This window comes from Clarias gariepinus, chromosome 23 (assembly GCF_024256425.1).
Source record: "Clarias gariepinus isolate MV-2021 ecotype Netherlands chromosome 23, CGAR_prim_01v2, whole genome shotgun sequence".
Lineage (NCBI taxonomy): Eukaryota > Metazoa > Chordata > Actinopteri > Siluriformes > Clariidae > Clarias > Clarias gariepinus.
Window position 1 is genome coordinate 9,862,887 of NC_071122.1, and position 18,126 is coordinate 9,881,012.

The 18,126-nt window shown below is 36.8% G+C and overlaps 1 protein-coding gene across 2 annotated transcripts in view; it reads left to right on the top strand.

Annotated features, from left to right (window-relative positions):
* Window positions 1-18,126, top strand: part of LOC128511627 (metabotropic glutamate receptor 7) — a 224,341-nt gene that overhangs the window by 121,888 nt on the left and 84,327 nt on the right. For both annotated transcript variants that reach the window (XM_053484569.1, XM_053484568.1), the window contains one exon: window positions 14,985-15,122. In XM_053484569.1, the coding sequence (XP_053340544.1) occupies window positions 14,985-15,122 (138 nt within the window). The remainder of the gene's footprint in view (window positions 1-14,984; window positions 15,123-18,126) is intronic.

The window sequence follows — 18,126 nt, forward strand, 5'->3', positions numbered from 1 at the left end:
TGGGAAATGCGTTTCTGAAAACTAAAATCTAAAATACACAGAAGAGTCATAACATCAAAATGCAAAACATCACGCCCAATATTGTGTGGGTTTCCCATGTGCCGATGGGGCAGCTCTGGCTGAGGCCGTTCTGGGCCTCCACATGACTCCACAAGACCTCTAGCAGTTTGCTGTGTTGTGTGGCACCGGGATGTTAGCGGTGGATCATTTGGGTGCTGTCAATGCAGGGTTGGTTCTTCGTGGATTAGACTTGTTTCTCCGGTGCATCCCATGGATGCTCAGACAGATTGGGATCTGGGGAATTTGCAGGCCAGATCAACAGCCTTGAACTCTGTGCCTGCTAAGGCCTATTTATGGCAGGCTACAATGCACTGAGTGCTACAGTATGATACTGTACTTTTCTGTCTTAGCCAGCATTGACTTTATTTCAGCAACATTTATTGGTGTAAATCCCAAAGAGACATTTTGCTGTGTTTATAGCATCCATGCAACGGTTTTAAACATCTTGATCAATGTCTGCAAATAGATACTGCATGGTTCTATATTGTAATGTCTCAGCTGCTCAACTTAGCAGCACTGACATCCTTTAAAAACTTATTTTGCTTCTTAAACACTAATAATGTACAGGTTTTCCAGAGACAAACTCTATGAAATATATTTTTTGAAGTTGGGAAACATTTGTTGGTAGATCAGGTAATATTATATACAGTAACTCGGCTTAAAAATCACTAGATATTGTGGCAGGGTTATATTGTGTAAAGATGATCACATTGTTTAATAACACAAGTCCTTGGTCTATATAAACTTGATTATTCCCTAATGGATCCGGCTCTCTTGGCATCTCTCTCCGTCGTTCCAGTTAGTTATAAAGGACAGGCATGTAAGCTAGGAATGGCATATTATTTCCCTGTTGGGCACAAAACTGTGTCAGATTTCAAAGAGAAACCGGGAAAGTGCCAATCCCTGGTGAGGGGAACACTGGCATGCTTGAAACTGCCTGGTTTGCTCAACTCTCTCAAGCATTCCAGTACTGAGACCTGAACTTTAACTTCACATTCTTGGTCCAATTAATCTCTCAGCCTGACATTTTGAAAGGACCATGAGTGCCAGGTTAAAAAAATAACCTGCCCTTAGTGATGTTTTGTTGTTATTGTTTTGTTCGGTGGCGGATTAGTGATTAGTGGTTGACCATGGCAAGAGGATTGTAGAATAAGCTACAAGTGAGACAATAATCAATTAATTCTGTAAAAAGCAAGAAAAAAAAAAGACTTTTAAATGTCTCTGATGTAGTGAAGTCAATTACCATTTCAGCAAAATCTTTCAAATAGACCGAGCAGTTGGTTGATTGATTGCTAAATTGCTGCTATTGGATAAAGGGCTTAAAAAAATCGACTTTGAATCCATGTCAACTATTTTGCTTTCAGGCACACAGTGTGTTCTGAATAAGCTGTGCAGGTATTGCTATCCAAAAAGCCATTCGTGGACAAAAGACCTCTTCCTGTGACTGACCCTTTTTTCCAGTACTGCTTTCTGTCATGTGATATATCACAGCACTTTTTACAATGATAATATCTCCCTGCTTGTGGCTTTTCTCTGCTTGCCCGTGTGCTGATAAGTGCACCAAGGTGGACGTTTTTCAGCCGTACTCTGACAGAGCGTTCTGAAAGAGAGAGTGAAAAAAAAATGGAAGAAAATGTTACATTTAAGGCTGGATCTTACTCAGTGAAATAGATGCTTGCGAACAAACAATGACATAATTCACACAAGATTCGGTCAAATAGCATCTAGTAATGTGTCACCATCATGATAATGCAGAGTGGTAAACATGACTTTCTTGGTGGTTTAACAGTGACAGGAAGGACAAAGGTGACATTCGGATTAGAGCAATGTATTTTCTCTATTGGATAATCCTTTCATTCTTTTAACTGATGCATCTGGGCTTGAATTCAAATACGTGTATTAAATGCATGTATAATCTAGGACTATATACTGGAGCAATCGGGGGTCTCTGTTTCAATCCAGAACTTCTAGATGCATTCTTTTCTGTCCCTAGTTGTTAAATAAGCACAGGAATGAATGCTCAGATGGACAACTGTCCCAGTGTCTTCTACTATGATAACTGAGATGGACTCAGTAAACATTGGTTAAAATAATTGTTTACTTGGGCATCCAGATCTCTTACTTGGGCATCAATTGTGTCAATTCACAGCCCATTTGGTAAGCTTACTTACAGTACTTGCTTCATCCTCTGGGCCTCTGAAAGACTTCTTAAAACTAGTAAGAAGCACATTATCCTGTGATCAGATGCTAAACGGGATATGCAACAGCTTGTGCACTGACGCATGGTCTGTGCATCCCAGCAGAGCGAACAAACAAAGTGAGAAAATGACGTCATCTCGTTTAAAGCGTCTGCGTTTTTCCTTCCACGGACTCCGTGTGTGAAATGCAAAGCAAATGGGTTTGCCCTATTTTTTGGATGAAAGAAGACAAGCTTTTGCGTACTGTATTTCTCCAACGCTTACAAAATCGCGTAACATTAACATAACTTCATTATGATGAGAACACAGTGTTCAACTGGTTCAAGCACAGAAATCCAGGCTTTGCATGTTAGCTATAAATTTTTAACAGTGCCCGCTTCTATTTTTAGCATCTCTTTAGATGCCTGCTCCATTACAGAGCTAAGAGGCATGGTGTTAAGTGAGGTGGTGTAGCACGACAATGGCTGCTCATTCCCCAGTTAGCTAACTCATGCTGAAGTCTGGCTGGCAGCATGTCAGAATGCATAGCTTTCTGTGAAAGAGCCGAGAGAGCTGAGCTGACATTCAGTCAGAGAATTGGGAAGGGATTCTGTAGCATGAGAACTAATCACGATGCTCACGATGTCTACAACCACCATCATCACCGGGGCTGTATTACATAAAAATTCCTAACTAATTTAGTTGCAAGCATATACTGTATTATACATAGAATTTAAATGATAATATATTTTGTGTGTTATTTTTAAAAATATTATTATAGAAGTATCTAGATGTAATTTTAAAAACTCTTCAACATACGTTATGTTTGGCTTATTATGATTTTTGTGACTTTGGTGGTGTCTTTCTGTGTATCCACCAAGATTTTAATAAATTGTGTCTATTCATACAACACTACAGAAGGTAAACATTTTCAATATGCTCTGCTTTAAAATGTTGAACATATTCAAATGTAATATTATAGGGTTATTCATTATAGGAACATAATTAGACAGTAATATTCAATAACTATATTATTTAATATTTGTTTATTGTTGCAACAGGGCTTAGTGGTTAGTACTGTCTCCTTGCACCTGTGTCTGAGTCTGTGTGCATGGAGTTTGTACATTCCCCATGTGCTTGGTAGGTTTTCTCCAGGGGTTTCCGTTTCCTCCCACAGTCTAAAAACATGCAGATTAGGCTAGTTGGTGTTCCCAAATTGCCCGTAGTTGATTCAGGTCCTGCCACGGTCGTAAAAATAAGAATATATACTCTATAACGGTCAACATGGTCTCTATTGGGACTGCAGAGGTTCCTAGAAGGATGGATGGATATTGCAACGGGTCTTAAATGAACTTTATGTTGATAAAAAGTGCACTAGAGGCACATTGCTTACTGTGTTATTCTTTGTATTAAACCAAAAAAAAAAAACACCTTTGGATGTATACTACTGTAAGACTTAAACTGTAAAATACATTTGATAAAATTTTGAAAAAAAATCAAACAAACAAAAATACCTCATACAATGCGCTGTGCACTGTGTGACTGTATAACTAAATCAAAGAGAACTGAATCAGATTTCATGCCAGTTCCTAATGTGCTTCTGGCGGGGCTTGAAAGAATAATAGTTACAATTTGAAATCCTTTACTCTGTAAAATGACTGAGTAAATGGTTGAGTTCCGGTTACATACCAGTTTTTGACTCAGTCCCCTCTGCTTCATCCAGACAAGGTGTAACTACAGAGTCTTAAGGGAAGCGGGAATGTTTTATTTTCGAAGGTTGGGGAAGTAAACCGCATGTAAAACTCATGAGGCAGAGATCCATTTCAACCCCCCATCTAAGGAGAAAGTTAAGTTATTGTACCTACAGGGGCATGACCATTTATTGGCACCATTGGAGATTTGACTCACAATTGGTTCATACTGAGCACAAAGTAATTTTTACACTCTTACAGTGTAGGTTTTAAGTCATCAGTTGTAATCCGGACATTAAATTAGCAGCAGGGACTCAGAACTCCTTGGTGACCTCAAGCTGGGTCTGTTTGTTTTGGCGTTTATAGTGCGCTGTCAATGATGGCTTTTTGACAGCAAGAGCTCCGGAGTTGTTAATTTCCACAATTTTTTTACCCTCACTCACGCATCATTCGACACAACTTTGTGTAGCTAAAAGGCAGAAGTGTACTGAGTTAAGGCTGAGATTGTCCAGCAATAAACATGATTTGAGGTTGCAGCATGACAGTTGAAAAAGGTAAGTGAGCTGGACAGTACTACTGCATCACTCAAGATGGTGCGTATGGAGATGAGACGAAGGCTAAATCCCCAGCTAACTATCGCTGGTGACACCACAGATAGAAGGGCAATGTGAGTAAGATGTTTAAACAAAAAACATCAATACAATTCGGATGCCATGTCATCCATATTGCCATACTGTGATGTAGACCATCTGCATACTGCATTGCTTCTTACTCATTCTAATAGCTTTTGCTTTTACTAAAAACATATCTGTGTGCTCCTGTATATATTTTATATTTGTTTAGTTGTTTAGTCATGTCTGACTCTTTTTAACCTCATAGCATGTCAGGCCTTCATAGATGCTGTCCATGGGGTCTTCTTGGCAAGAATACAGAAGTGGGTTGCAATTTCCTTCTCCAGAGGACCATCTATCGGCAATATGGAAATGCCAGTTGGCCTAATTTGCATGTCTTTCGACTGTGTATCCCACCAGAAGAAGAACATGCAAACTCCATGCACACAGACCCAATGCAGGAATCGAACCCAGGACCTGGAAAAGACATATCTTGATGTCATGGCAAAGATGTTATTCTGTTTCTAAGAGTATTGGCCTACATAAAGGAAAGACAACAACTAAGGGGATTCCTGAAACTATTAAAACTGGGTTAAGAACTGTCCAACACATTAATAAAACCCGGAAGGATATTGGTAAACCATCATCTTAAAGGAAGAATTGTGGTCGACAAAACCTCCTAAATGAGATTGATGGGAGATTACTTAAAGGCGTACTGGGTAAAAAAAAAAAAAAAAAAAACACAGTAGAACTACCAGCTATGTTTACTAGTAAGAGTACAAAAAGAGCATTTCCACACTCACAGTGCGAAGAGAACTCAAGGAATTGGGACTAAACAGCGGTGGCAAACAGCAAAGGCAAAACATGAGGGGAAAAAAAGCTTCTTTTTGCTAGGAGGTTTTATATATACTATATGTATGTACAGTATGTATGTATGTATGTATGTGTATATAGGTTGTGGAGCATTGGAAAGGGTCATTTGGTCCATAGAGTCCAGATTTACCCTTTTCCAGGGTGTGCAGGGTGAGGATTTTTTACGTCTAAAAAAAAACACACATCTAAAGAAAAATCCTATCCAGGTCAGCAACAGAGCTGATGAAATTTTTAAGAGTTCTGAGTTTCATTTTACATACATAGCATTTAAATCAGGAGACTGAGAGAAATGTTTTAATGCTAGCAATAAATCAATTTCCAGTTTTGATGTGGTCTTGGGAGAAATGACTTATTTGTTTTTAAAGGATTCCTGAGTGAAATTGCACAAGCAGCTCACCCGCTGTTATTAATCATCGTGTGTTTCCTAATCAGCGCTGCTCTGATGGCTGCTTCAGCATGATAACTCGAAAGGTGTGATGTTCCTGTTTCCATCTGGTATAAGCTCGCTTCGCAAGAATTAACCACGAGTGCATCGAAAGAGATATTCAGAGTGATATCTATATGCTGGTCATTGCTGGCGATTTTCATGGCCTGTTCGCTTTGCTTTTTTTTCTGCCTAAAGCCATGAGCTTCATTTCTGCCAGTGCATGCAATAACGTCATGGCATTCTATGGCTTAACGTATTCAGTGTGTCATAGCAGGCTTAGTCACTTTATTTGAAGTGTCATTAAGTCTATAAGGTGCCACTTAAGGTTTGTTATATGGGCAGGTACACTAGCTGGATAGTGAATTATGCAGTTGGTTGGATTCTGTTGTTTTAAAGTGCAAACTGCTATTACAGCTGTGGTTTATACCTAAATGTTTTTATGAGAATTCAGCTTATAAAGCATAGGGCTGTTATTGCCTGGGGCAGATTTAATGTCTGGGGCAGATTTAATGTCTTTTAAACAACATCATTCATGTGAAATAGAATAAAGCAGTTTTCACAAATTTTGAGGTTGCTTAACCTGAGATAGAGAGATAGATTTCCATTTAATACTTTTAAAAAGCTCATTTCGGATTGGTTTGACTTAAAACGGGTTAAATATAAGCAGAATACAATTCAAACTGACTACTGTATTAAGAGGCTTGCACAAGAACCCCCACAGTGTGTCCTATAAACCCGTGGGATTTGAATTCGTAACCTTTTGTAAATGCGTTATTACAATGTCTTAACCCCTGAACCCCCCCGCCCTTGCTACCCTGATCTCATGCAGGTGCGAATCCTAACATTTTAAGAATCATATTAATAGCAATTAATGTTCCTACACTGTGTTATGAACAGCCTCTCATTTGCACAAAGCACCCTAAAATAACCAATATCTTAAGAATGATATGGACTAAAACGTACAGTCCATCTAATTTCAGGTTGAAGTTTAAAAATGGATATGGTTGGATGGATTTTTCACACGTCCAAATGTGTTAAACTCAAATGTGGCTGATTACACCTGCACCACAATAAACATATGCAAAAGGCATAACTCAGCAGTATTTGCCCAAACCATAGATGAACCCAGAGCCATCTGCTATACTGTCTGTATTTCCATCTAAAATGAATGAATCTGTTTTTGATGCAGAAGGAAGAGATAATGGAGTGTAGTTACAGTAGCTTAGGACAGGGACTCCTTAAAATGTCCTAATTTGTTTAAAATCACATTAATTTGACTCTTTTTGTTGTAAAAAGTGAGAACCAGGCAGAAACACACACAAAAAAAGTCTTAGTCAGACAATTGTAAACCTAATATTGTAGACTTGAAGTACTGAGTCTTGCTAAATGCAAAAAAGTACAGAAAAACACACCAAAACACCAGCAGTATGTTGCTTTACTAGCCAAACAAAAGCCAAAGTGATCACTGACCTCATTGATTATCGAGTCTTTAGTATGAACACCCATTAGCTAATAGTCTTACTCATACCAAAAGAACGGAAGTGTGGATCCACTTTCAAAAATGCACATGAAAAATTTCCCACTGCACCTTCATGGAGCATACAAAAAAAAATGGAGCTTAAAAAGTCATTTATATATCTGTTATTATTATTATTATTATTATTATTATTATAGAGGATGACATAAAACTAATATGACTCAATAAATTTAATTCAATTAATATATCCTTACATACAGTAGGCTAGTAATCTGTAAAATACTGTAATAAATATTTTTTAAATAATTATTATTATTATATTTAATTAACTGACAAGGTATTTACATTTTAATAGTATACTGTAGATTTTATAAAAGCACTTCTGTAGGATGCTTTGGGAACAAGTGCTTAATAAGTGACTAAATGTAAATGTTTTATAATAGTTTTAATATTTGTTTCAATAAATATTCAACCTTTTAGGGTCGTAGTAGGAATTTTCCACAGCAACAGGTAACCGGGGTGCTTATGTCACCAGGGTAACACACTGAGGAAGTGGCGTCTGTGCTGGTGACATTGCAGAGTGTTTCGAATGGTGGAATTTTGCAGAGGGAAGTTTCCTTAACTGACACTTCCTGTACACGGAGCAGGGAGTAGGGAGCATGCTTTGAAGTACACTTTGTAATGGAATGCAGCCTTGATGCGTTACCCCCTTTGGAAGAACAGTAGTATTGTTTTGTGTTTTATGGTTGTCAGGATGATTTGCAGTAGGTTATGTAATATCGCCTGCTCCCCATCCTAAATAATGATACACACTTCAGCTTTAAAATGACTAACCTTGAAGAAATACTGTAGTTCGGTTTTTTTTCAAATTTGTCACAAAATTGAGGTGTAAGTACCTTACAATAGGTCATGGTCGTTGTAAATTTTCCAGCTCTGCACACCGTAGTTTGAGGTTTATCAAAAAGTTTTCTTTCTCTGGTACTAGCTGTATGACTAGCTGGAACTAGTTCTGGAAAAATAAAATATTTATATTTATGTTAATACCAACTCGATTTAGCTCAGTGGGGCAGAAGCTTTAGATGAGTCTATATTTTATATTTAGTTCTTATCTTATCTATATTTTCTCTAGCTAAAGTTTTTCTATATTATATTTCTCATTTTTTCCATAATTTATTTCTTATTGATATATATATATATATATATATATATATATATATATATATATATATTTTTTTTTTTTTTTTTAAGGTTGATGCATATCATACTGTGTATGACTGAATGAATGAATTTGAGCTGAACTTTGAAATGCATGGTACAGTATAAGCAATTTAACCCTGATTACTTACATTGTACTCACATTCCAGGAGACAAACTTCACGGTCAGTGTGCAGCATTTATAACGACCAAGACCTACTGTAATGTCCTTTTATGCACCTCAAATTAGATTTGGGATAGACTTGGGGGAAAAAATAAATAAATAATGTCTGTTTAGGACATTTGCAGCTATAGCAATCAGTGTAGCCACTGCGTAAGATGATTATTATTATTTTAAAGTATGTTTAAATGCATTAAATACCATTTAAGCATACCAGGAGACACCCTGAGAACGAGAAGTGGGTTATTTTATATGGAAGATCGGCATTGTTTCTCCTCTGATTTAACTGACTGTTACAGTGCTCTTGGGCTTTTATTTTATGACAAGTGCTGTCCTGGGCCTCATAAGTGCAGTAAACCTGAAAATATTTGATGATTAACGGAGTGAACTGGATTGACAGGACTGTGTCACTGAGGCTTTTACAGAACAGTAAGACTCGATACTGGAGTTGCTGGAGTATGAAGCTACATTAGTGTGACAGCAGCTTTGTTTGCTGAGGTGTTTACTGACACGAATAGATCTAATACTGTTAGTTTCAACTTTTAGTCCACTCTACTTGCCAAGGAGCTTTTATTTGCTTAAAGATTTGTTTTTGTTTTTTTCGACAGCTAACAGTTTGTTTATTAGACATTTCATGATCGAGCCTGTCATTAAACAGGAGCCACTTCACCACTCAAGGGCCAACCTGTAAATAGTTGGGGGATGCATGGGCGAGACCATCGAGTACAACTCAAATGTACATCTAGATTTTAATATTAATAGGAATGTGTGCAGTGATGGATTTTTTTTTTTTTTCGTGTCCAAAAGGTCCTGTTTTTTTTTTTTTACTTGGCTGATGTGCTCTACCCTGCTCTCTTCTGCATTTCCACTAATATAAAACAGGGTCAGCATCCTATTTTAGGTACAATGTTAATATTTATAAGCGAATGTCATTGCTGAGTGGCAAGGACAACTTTTGGCTCCCATAGCTGGGCAAACATAGACTCGCCTATTAATTGCGGAGCTTCAAAAACGGTGGAACAGCTGCAGCAGTGACTGTAAACATCCAAAACAACAAACAATTTCCAAAAAAAAAAAAGTCACTTTGAATCAAAAGTGAGACTCTGACCTAGGGGTGGGAAGAATACAAGGCGCACTAGCTATGTTTATGGGACAAAATTTACATCGAATTAACATAATTATGGGTGGAGATTCTAGCTGTAGGAGATTTTAGTTTTAAATGCATGTCTATCTGATAAGATGTGGGTTTACATGCTAAAAAATATTTAATCTGAATGTAACTTTTTTTGTGTGTAAAGTGTTTCTGCCCACTTTGGAGTATTTCGTCTGTCAAAAATATATAACAAATGAAGAAGTATTTTTCTCAAACTTTGAGGTCAGGTTAGGCATCCATATTTTTCCAATGAATCCTGCCTTCTGCAATATGATTGATTATAAAAATTCTGTCCCATCTATGATTGCTTAGATACGTGAAATGTGAGACAATCAAGCAGTGCTTTTTCCTCAGCCAGAGGTCGGTGACAAGTAGGAGAGAGATGTTATTCTCAGAGTTCTCTGATCAGCAATAGAAGAAAAAATTCCCTTTAAAACTCAAGTCACCTTTGCAAGTGAAAATATCTAGACTTTCTTTAACTAAGATTACAACAAAATGACAAAAATATTTTAAAGCTTATTTTAACAAATTAACAAATGTCTTGTTCTATTGAGAGATAATTTTGCTAGTTTTGGAAATTTATGGCTTGAAAGAAGCAAAATTCTTTGCCAATAGAACAATAAATGTAAATTATTTGAAGAAATTATTGGTGTGTTTGGCTGGGTTCAAGAATATTTCACTTGGTAAGGTGTAAATTTTTGCAGTATAATGTTACCTCCACATAACGGCAAACATACTGTACACAAAAGGAATATATTTATTGTGACTAACAGTCAGATAAACTGTGGCTGGTCGGGGTTGGCTATGAAGGACAGCATTTTGTTTAGTGTCCTCCTCTCGACTACTTCCTTCAAAAGAGTCCAACTTGAACCCGACCACCGAACCAGCTCTCCTGACCATCTTCTCCAACTATATGGCATTCCTACTGTACTTTTAAAGCCGCACACTACTGTATGTAAACGTACACTGACGATAACCGGTAGATAAAACATCAGCAGGAGCTTTTTACAGATGTTGAAAAATCTTAGTCTCTTCAGGAAGAACAGCCGGTTCTGACCTTTCAAATACAGATAGTCAGTGTTTACTGACCAGTCCAGTTTGTCATCCAGCTTTAGCCTCAGGTCTGTATGACCTGACCATCTCAACCCCCAGTCACTTTATAGAGACAGATAACCGGAGAGACCCAGATCTCATACTGTAGTTTCGGAGACAATTTAATATTTACAGCAAATATTGACTGGATTATGAAAGGTTTCCACGACCCCTTTCATTCAGATCAATCCAGGAAGATCAGGTCAAACTGTTTCGACTGAGGTGTTTACATGGTGCAGTTTTAATCCAATTGTGCTATTATTCTAAGTATAGGTGTAATATTAGGGTTCATGTACTGTAAATGTACTTGCATAAAAGTTAATGTAATGACAGAGTAGAAGTAAAAAAAAATAAAAAATCTGCCTAAAATCTACACGTGTAATTATTTTATATTTTTTTCATTATTAAAAACTAAATGCAGTAAAATTTAGATCATTATTTATAAAACAAATCAAGTTAAAGTCATATGGTTTATCTCTTTCTCCTTCTCTATGCCGCTTGTCCTGTATAGGGTCGTGGGGGGGCGTGGAGAGTACTGTGAGGTGGGGTACACCTTGGACGGGGTACCAATCTATCTTAGGGAACACCACACAAGCATGGAGCTAAGCATGGAAGCTTCTCTAAGTGTCTGTGTGATTTGTAAGCTAAACATTTAATTAAAGTGAATGAATGGGATGAGTCAGTCCACAGGATCTGAAACTTTGTTTCTGCCTGTAAATAGACCAGTGTTGAGAAAATCATCAGTTTTAAACAAAGCTCATTTTGTTAAGCGGTCTTTTACACAGCTTTCCCACAGCTTAGCATCTTTCTAATCAAATGTTTTTTTTGTTTTTTTTTGGTTTGGTAATGAATCATTGGAACATCTAAGTTAAGGCAGGAACCAGTGAGAAACAGGTGCAGCTGATGACGGATGATCAGGTGAATGCTGAGTTGTTGGAACATAAAGAAGAAATGAAGTTGCTGCTGTTAAATTGTATTTTTTTTTATTTCGCAGCCTGTCACAGAAGAAATGCGTGGTAGCTAAAGACATTTCCCCCCCAGATTTCTAAAAAAAAAAGCATTAAATAAGAAACTTTATTTATTTTGGATAAATAAAAAAATATTAACGTCTATAAACATCATTGCAGCATATCTGCCCTGCACTTAATAGTTTATACAGGTATATATAATTTAGACTACTAAATGAAAAGAGTTTTCTTTGTATTTTCTATTATTATAAATATATTTTTTATTAAATATAATTATTATTTTCAGTCAAACATTCAAGTCTGTTAAATTAAATAGCAGACTTAAATTAATATTTGCACTTGTATGTTTTTATGCATCAGAATTACCTATTCACTGAAGCAAACATGCACAAAGGACAATGCATTCTATTTTAGTCATGTAAATAATATAATCCTCTAGACACAGTAAATTACCATGGCGTGTGGTTTAATTAATTAACAAATGTTAATTATTATTTTGTTTATACTTGTCTTGATTTAAAACATTTTAGTCCTTACTTCAGGACCTTAAAAACCCATCACAGCAAGAACCCCAACATTGGAGGAGAAGGGAATGGACATAGCAGCTTCCTGCAGCTGTTCCTGTATCTTATATCACCCACGTCTTAGTGTTATACTGTTACAGTAACTTTCTGTTTAAATTTCTTTCTGAAATACAGTATCACTATGAGGTGCATCTTAGCTTCACATTATTCGATTGTAATATAGTATTTGTCTATAATAACTGTCCATTTTAAGATTTCAGGAAACTGTTGTCCAATATTTTTTTTTCTGTGCTTGTTGTTATGTACAGTACACCCATATAGGTTTAGTGGGAATCACACACTGTTCTCAACTTAGCGATTGAAGTTTGAATTCTACTCAGGGCCTCAGATTATTATGAACATTGTTTTAAAGCCTTTTTTTTTTTTTAACAACTTTGCATTAGGGGAATTTGTTCAACATTATCCTATCGACATATAGTCAACATTGTTCTGATTAATTCTATTAAAAACAACCTAATACCAACGTTGTCCCAACATTCAGAGCGTTGACAAATTAACATCACCACAACGTTGTCACAACGGAAAATCCATGCCAGTGTTTGTTTGGAAAGTTTGTGAATTAAAGAGTTTGGTTTTTCCAATAAATAGGCAACATGTTACACATCGTACACATTCAGGTCATAAACTTTGTATTTTTATCTATCCATCCATTTAGGAACCTCTGCAGTCCAACTAATGACGTGTTGTTATTTACAATTGTATTTATTTACAATTTACAACCATGGTGGGGCCTCCGGTCAACGTTCACACGCTCATTGACACACTATGGGCAATTTGGGAATGTCATTTCTTTGGACTGTGGAAGGAAACAGGAGTACCCAGTGAAAACCTACAGTACCAAGCACAGGGAGAACATGCGAACTTAAAGCGCAAATCGACAGTGCTACCACTAAGCCACCTAATTGTATTATAATAATATGGATTATGTTGAGAGCCTGTGAAGAGTCTGTGCCATTGACGTTCAAGGTAAAACAGTATCTGACAATGAAAAGTTTAAGAACCCGCGGCATGCACGAACCTATGGAATAAGAGTACACAATTTTCCAATGTGCCTCATCTCTGCTCTCTCTCCCTTTCTTTATTCTCATAAAATATAGTAAATAGATCTGCTTGTTTTTTTTTTTTTATTTTATACTTGACCAAAGAACCGTCCTACAATAAGGAGTAAAAGAGAAAATGTCATTTTAATGAGTCAAGAGTGAACTGCCCTGGTAATACCTGACTGAACACTGCCATTTACAGCGTATCTTAATAATTAGATTGTTTTCGTAACTGAGTATTTGCCCTGTGTGGGTGAAGCCTAGGCATCACTGTGATACAGGACTTGCTGTTGCTAGGGAAGGGCTGTTTGATGTCCTCAACAGAAGCTGCTAGGGGCACGTTGCGTGGGTGTGCTAGATATGCCAAGCGCTGGTATTGTGCAGCTCTGAATCTGTAGCACAGGGTCAGACTCGCTCTTTTTTTCCCCCTCACTAAAGCTGGAGACGAGCTCTGGGCACTGCTGTTGCAGCTGCGTTGCTGATAATCCGTATCAGCTTTGAGTTCCCCCGCATTTATTTTCCAAAACTGAAGCAACCTGGGCCCGAGGTTGCTGCCGTTGCAATTTATGCGCCGCGGTTCGGGTCTGATAGACAATACATACGATGCAGTGATGCAACGGACGAGAGACAAGATTGAGCTTCTCGATGATGTAATATTACTGCGGTGCTATCTGTCAGGGATGTGCGGTGCCAAAGTTAGAAGATTTAAACTTTTGGTAATGGATTTATTTGACATGCAAATGAGTACGCAATCGTATAAATTTATAAGTATGCAAAGCACAGTAAGCAATCAGTGGAATGTTTTAGCAAACCTGAGCAGAAACATAATGAGGATTAGAAATCTGCATTTCACAGCACACGTTTTTCTTTTTCTTTTTTTTTTTTTTTTTGAATGTGAGTTTAGATTCTTTTCATTGTGCTTCCTCGGAGTTCACAGTACGTTCACATCAGAATAGTCAGAATATAGAATGGGTGAGGAATTGTGGTGCCATTTAGCCCTAGTGTCTCTAAAAATGAAATCATATTGTGCACCTTTTTTTTATTTTTTATTTTTTAGAATAGCAAGTCTAAGGAAATGCCCATTGAACCACTGGCACTGCAGTTTAAGCAATCATCTCAATTTACAAGGCTTTGCTCTTGAATGAGGTTGAAAGTACAGGGTTGGGTTGAATAATGATGTTGTAAATACGTTTTAAAAACCTTATACTGTAAATATAATGGAAAAGGTTGATCCAATCTTGACTTGTCAAATTAAATCACAAATTGATACAAAAATGTTTTTGAAGCATTCTTATAATCACAGTATGTATATTTCAAGGATGTGTAGTTATACTGTGCTTAAGGTGTTTTATGTTCTCCTTTATATAAATATTTGTGAATTGACCTTACATTGGGTACATTGGTAGACCAAAAATGGGCAGAACATGGAGTCACACAAGCCTTTGTTGTGTTTTAGGATTTGATGCCTACTTTACATCCCGCACGCTGGAAAACAACAGAAGGAACGTGTGGTTTGCTGAGTACTGGGAGGAGAATTTCAACTGCAAGCTCATGAGCTCATCCAAGAAAGAAGATACCAATAGAAAGTGCACAGGTAAGATGCATATCTTTAACTTTGTATATACGGTAGCATTGTAGCACTAATTTGTTAATGACTGATTTGGTTTAATGTCATTTTAAAAATGAATTAGTGGTCACGACATTCCATAAGCAACATTTCTCGGAGACATAACGTTCTGAGGGTGTATAAGATGCGAAATGAAATTTAGAGCTTTTTTTATATTTGGCTTTTTCATATAATATTATATTTACTACTTTTTGATTTTCAACTATGCTACTTGTAGCTTTGACTGCAATTCTTATGCAAACGTTTCAGTCAAACGTTTTGACACAATCTGATATTGCTTGGTCTTTTATGATTTTTATTACAAATCCAAAATATCCTTTAATCTTCATTGAACAGTTGATTTTTTTTTTTTTTTTTTTTTTTTTTTTTTTTTATATATATCTGATATAATATAAATGTGTCCACATCTTTACAACAAAAAGTAGCATGGTTCAGGAGATTAGAAACAAAAAGGTTTATTAAAAATTTTTGAGTTGAAATTACTGGAATTTGGTTAAGAACTGTCACTATTAAAACCTGGAAGATTAGTGCTTGTGGAAAAAATGTGGTTAGAAAAAAAAATTATAGAGACATTTAAACTCTTGGTGAAGTTGCATCATTAAAAATGGACTTTAGATGTCAGAGCTTGGGTAAAAAGTAAGAGTAAGAATTTTCACATGCACAACTCACAGGATTGTGGCCAGACAAAACCACTTGTTAGTGAGACTTAACAGAAAAATGATTCAGTTTGTTAGGGAGCATGAATATCGGACTGTGAAGCAATGGAAAAAGATTATGTCCAGATTGACCCTATTTCATAGAGATGGGACGTCGGGGTAGGAAGGGAGGCCCATAAAGTGGTGCATCCAGAGTGGCCACTGTACAAGCCCCTCAGGACAGTGTTATGATCTGGGGTTGTTTCAGTTGCTCAGGTCTAGGCTTAGAAATGTTATGCTGCAATAAAATAAAGTCATCTGGTGACCTAAATGTACTGAATGCCCAGGGTTTCATGATTATGGAGATTTCCTTCCCTGATGGCAGAGGCATATTTCAGGACTCTTCCAGGATTTTTAGCTTTGATTGTGGTGTCCAAAGCATGGGTGAAAATTATTCCTCATGCTCCACGATCCATTTTCACACATGCATTGGACACCACAATCAACGCTTAAGGCAGTGCACAGTATATACTGTATGTATTATAGATATGCGCTATACAGCTCTCAGTGTAGTGAGACAGTACTCGACAGAAGTCAGACAGAACTTTTTCATTTTGTTTAAATGAAAAAGAGGTTAATGTTTTTTTTTTTGTCATTATTTATGAAAACCCAAATGTTCACATTGTTAAAAAAAAAAAAAAAAATATGAAAAACTCCAAGTCCCAGTACTCATACACACTGATTCTCTATAACAACAAAAAGAAAAAGAAAGAAATCTCCACAATATTCCACCCTGTGTTTGGACATGCACATTTCCAGAATTTGGATTAAATGTACTTTGCTAACCATTTAGAAGAGGTTCATTTAACATTCCTTACACTTAATAAAATCATCTACAATATTGTTCAAGTCCAAATACTTACCTCTGGTACTTACTTTAATAAAGTAAAATTTAATACACAGGGGTGTTTTCTGCTCCATGCTGCTCCTCGGGTAGTACTTGGTGAGATTTTGATTAGAAAAGGAACTCTCTTTTGTCACATTACTCACAAATTAGAGCCAGTTATCAGTGTAACACAGCTCTGCCCAAGTGCCATGTGACATTCATATATTTTTTTTATTGCACATGATTTATTCATTCAGGACATGAAGTTTTTTAAAGCAGGTTAGATCTACTCACAAACAATGGGTGTAAATAATAAAGAAACCAGACACCATAACTCCACCAGTCCTCAGACCTGATTTTAAGAAGGCAGTGTATGAGTTAGGGCAGGCATGGTCAAAAGTCTTTAAGGAGTGCTGAGCTATAGTGAGACGAAAGGATCCATTGAGTGAATCCGAATCCTACAGTATACTAGAAAAAACATTCTTCACATCGCCTCGTGCTTGCCTGTCAACCCCGATAATTGCACCAGAGAACCCAAAGCCCTTGATATTTTCTGCTTTTTTTGTCTCCCCATCAAAAAAGCATCAAAACTGTGCAAGGCCCATTGCTTTTATCCTGCTCGAGATGCATATTTGAATACAAATCAGCTCCATCTTTGAAATAAAGCCCTCAATTACATAATGAGTTCTGCTCAACCCATTGCTGCTATTTCAGGCTGACTGACTTCCACGAAACCCGGCGTAGGACGAGTCTGACAGCAAGATACGCGCAGAGACTCTCAAGCGCAATCTCGAGACTATTCGTCAGAGGGCTTGGAGGAATCGAAACATGTGAAAAAATACAAGCTCAGTATAATGTGCACCTGGGTTGAAAGTCTTGGTTCAGTGCTAACAAATTGCTTTCCAAAAATATTTTAGAATAATATTACATTGTTAAGACGGCAAGGTGGTGCAGCACACAGCGTTCCCGCCTCAAAGCTCCTGGGTCTCCGGTTCGAGCCTGATCTCGGGTTAACATCTTTATGAAGTTTTCCGACGTTCTCTCAGTGTTTACGTGGGGTTCTTCTGGACTCTTCACATTTCTTCTTTTACTAGCTTCCTATTTATATTATATTCCACCTTTACCACCCAATATTCTTGGGGTAGACTGTAAATCCAAAATGACATGGATATGATTATGATAAAATTGCTTACTTAAGATTAATAAAAGAATGTATTTACTATGCATTAAAAGAATAACTTACTATTGCAAATAAAGTACAGTACATGCAATTAACAATAATACAGTAATACACCATATTTATATTTGTTTGTCTTTTGTCATACTTTTAATATTTGAATCTGGCAAATTTTTAATAGATTTATTTAATAGATTATGATTTTTTTTATTATTTTTTTTTAACCAATAATTTCTTTTTGCCAAGACACATTCTTCCATGACGGGTGGAATT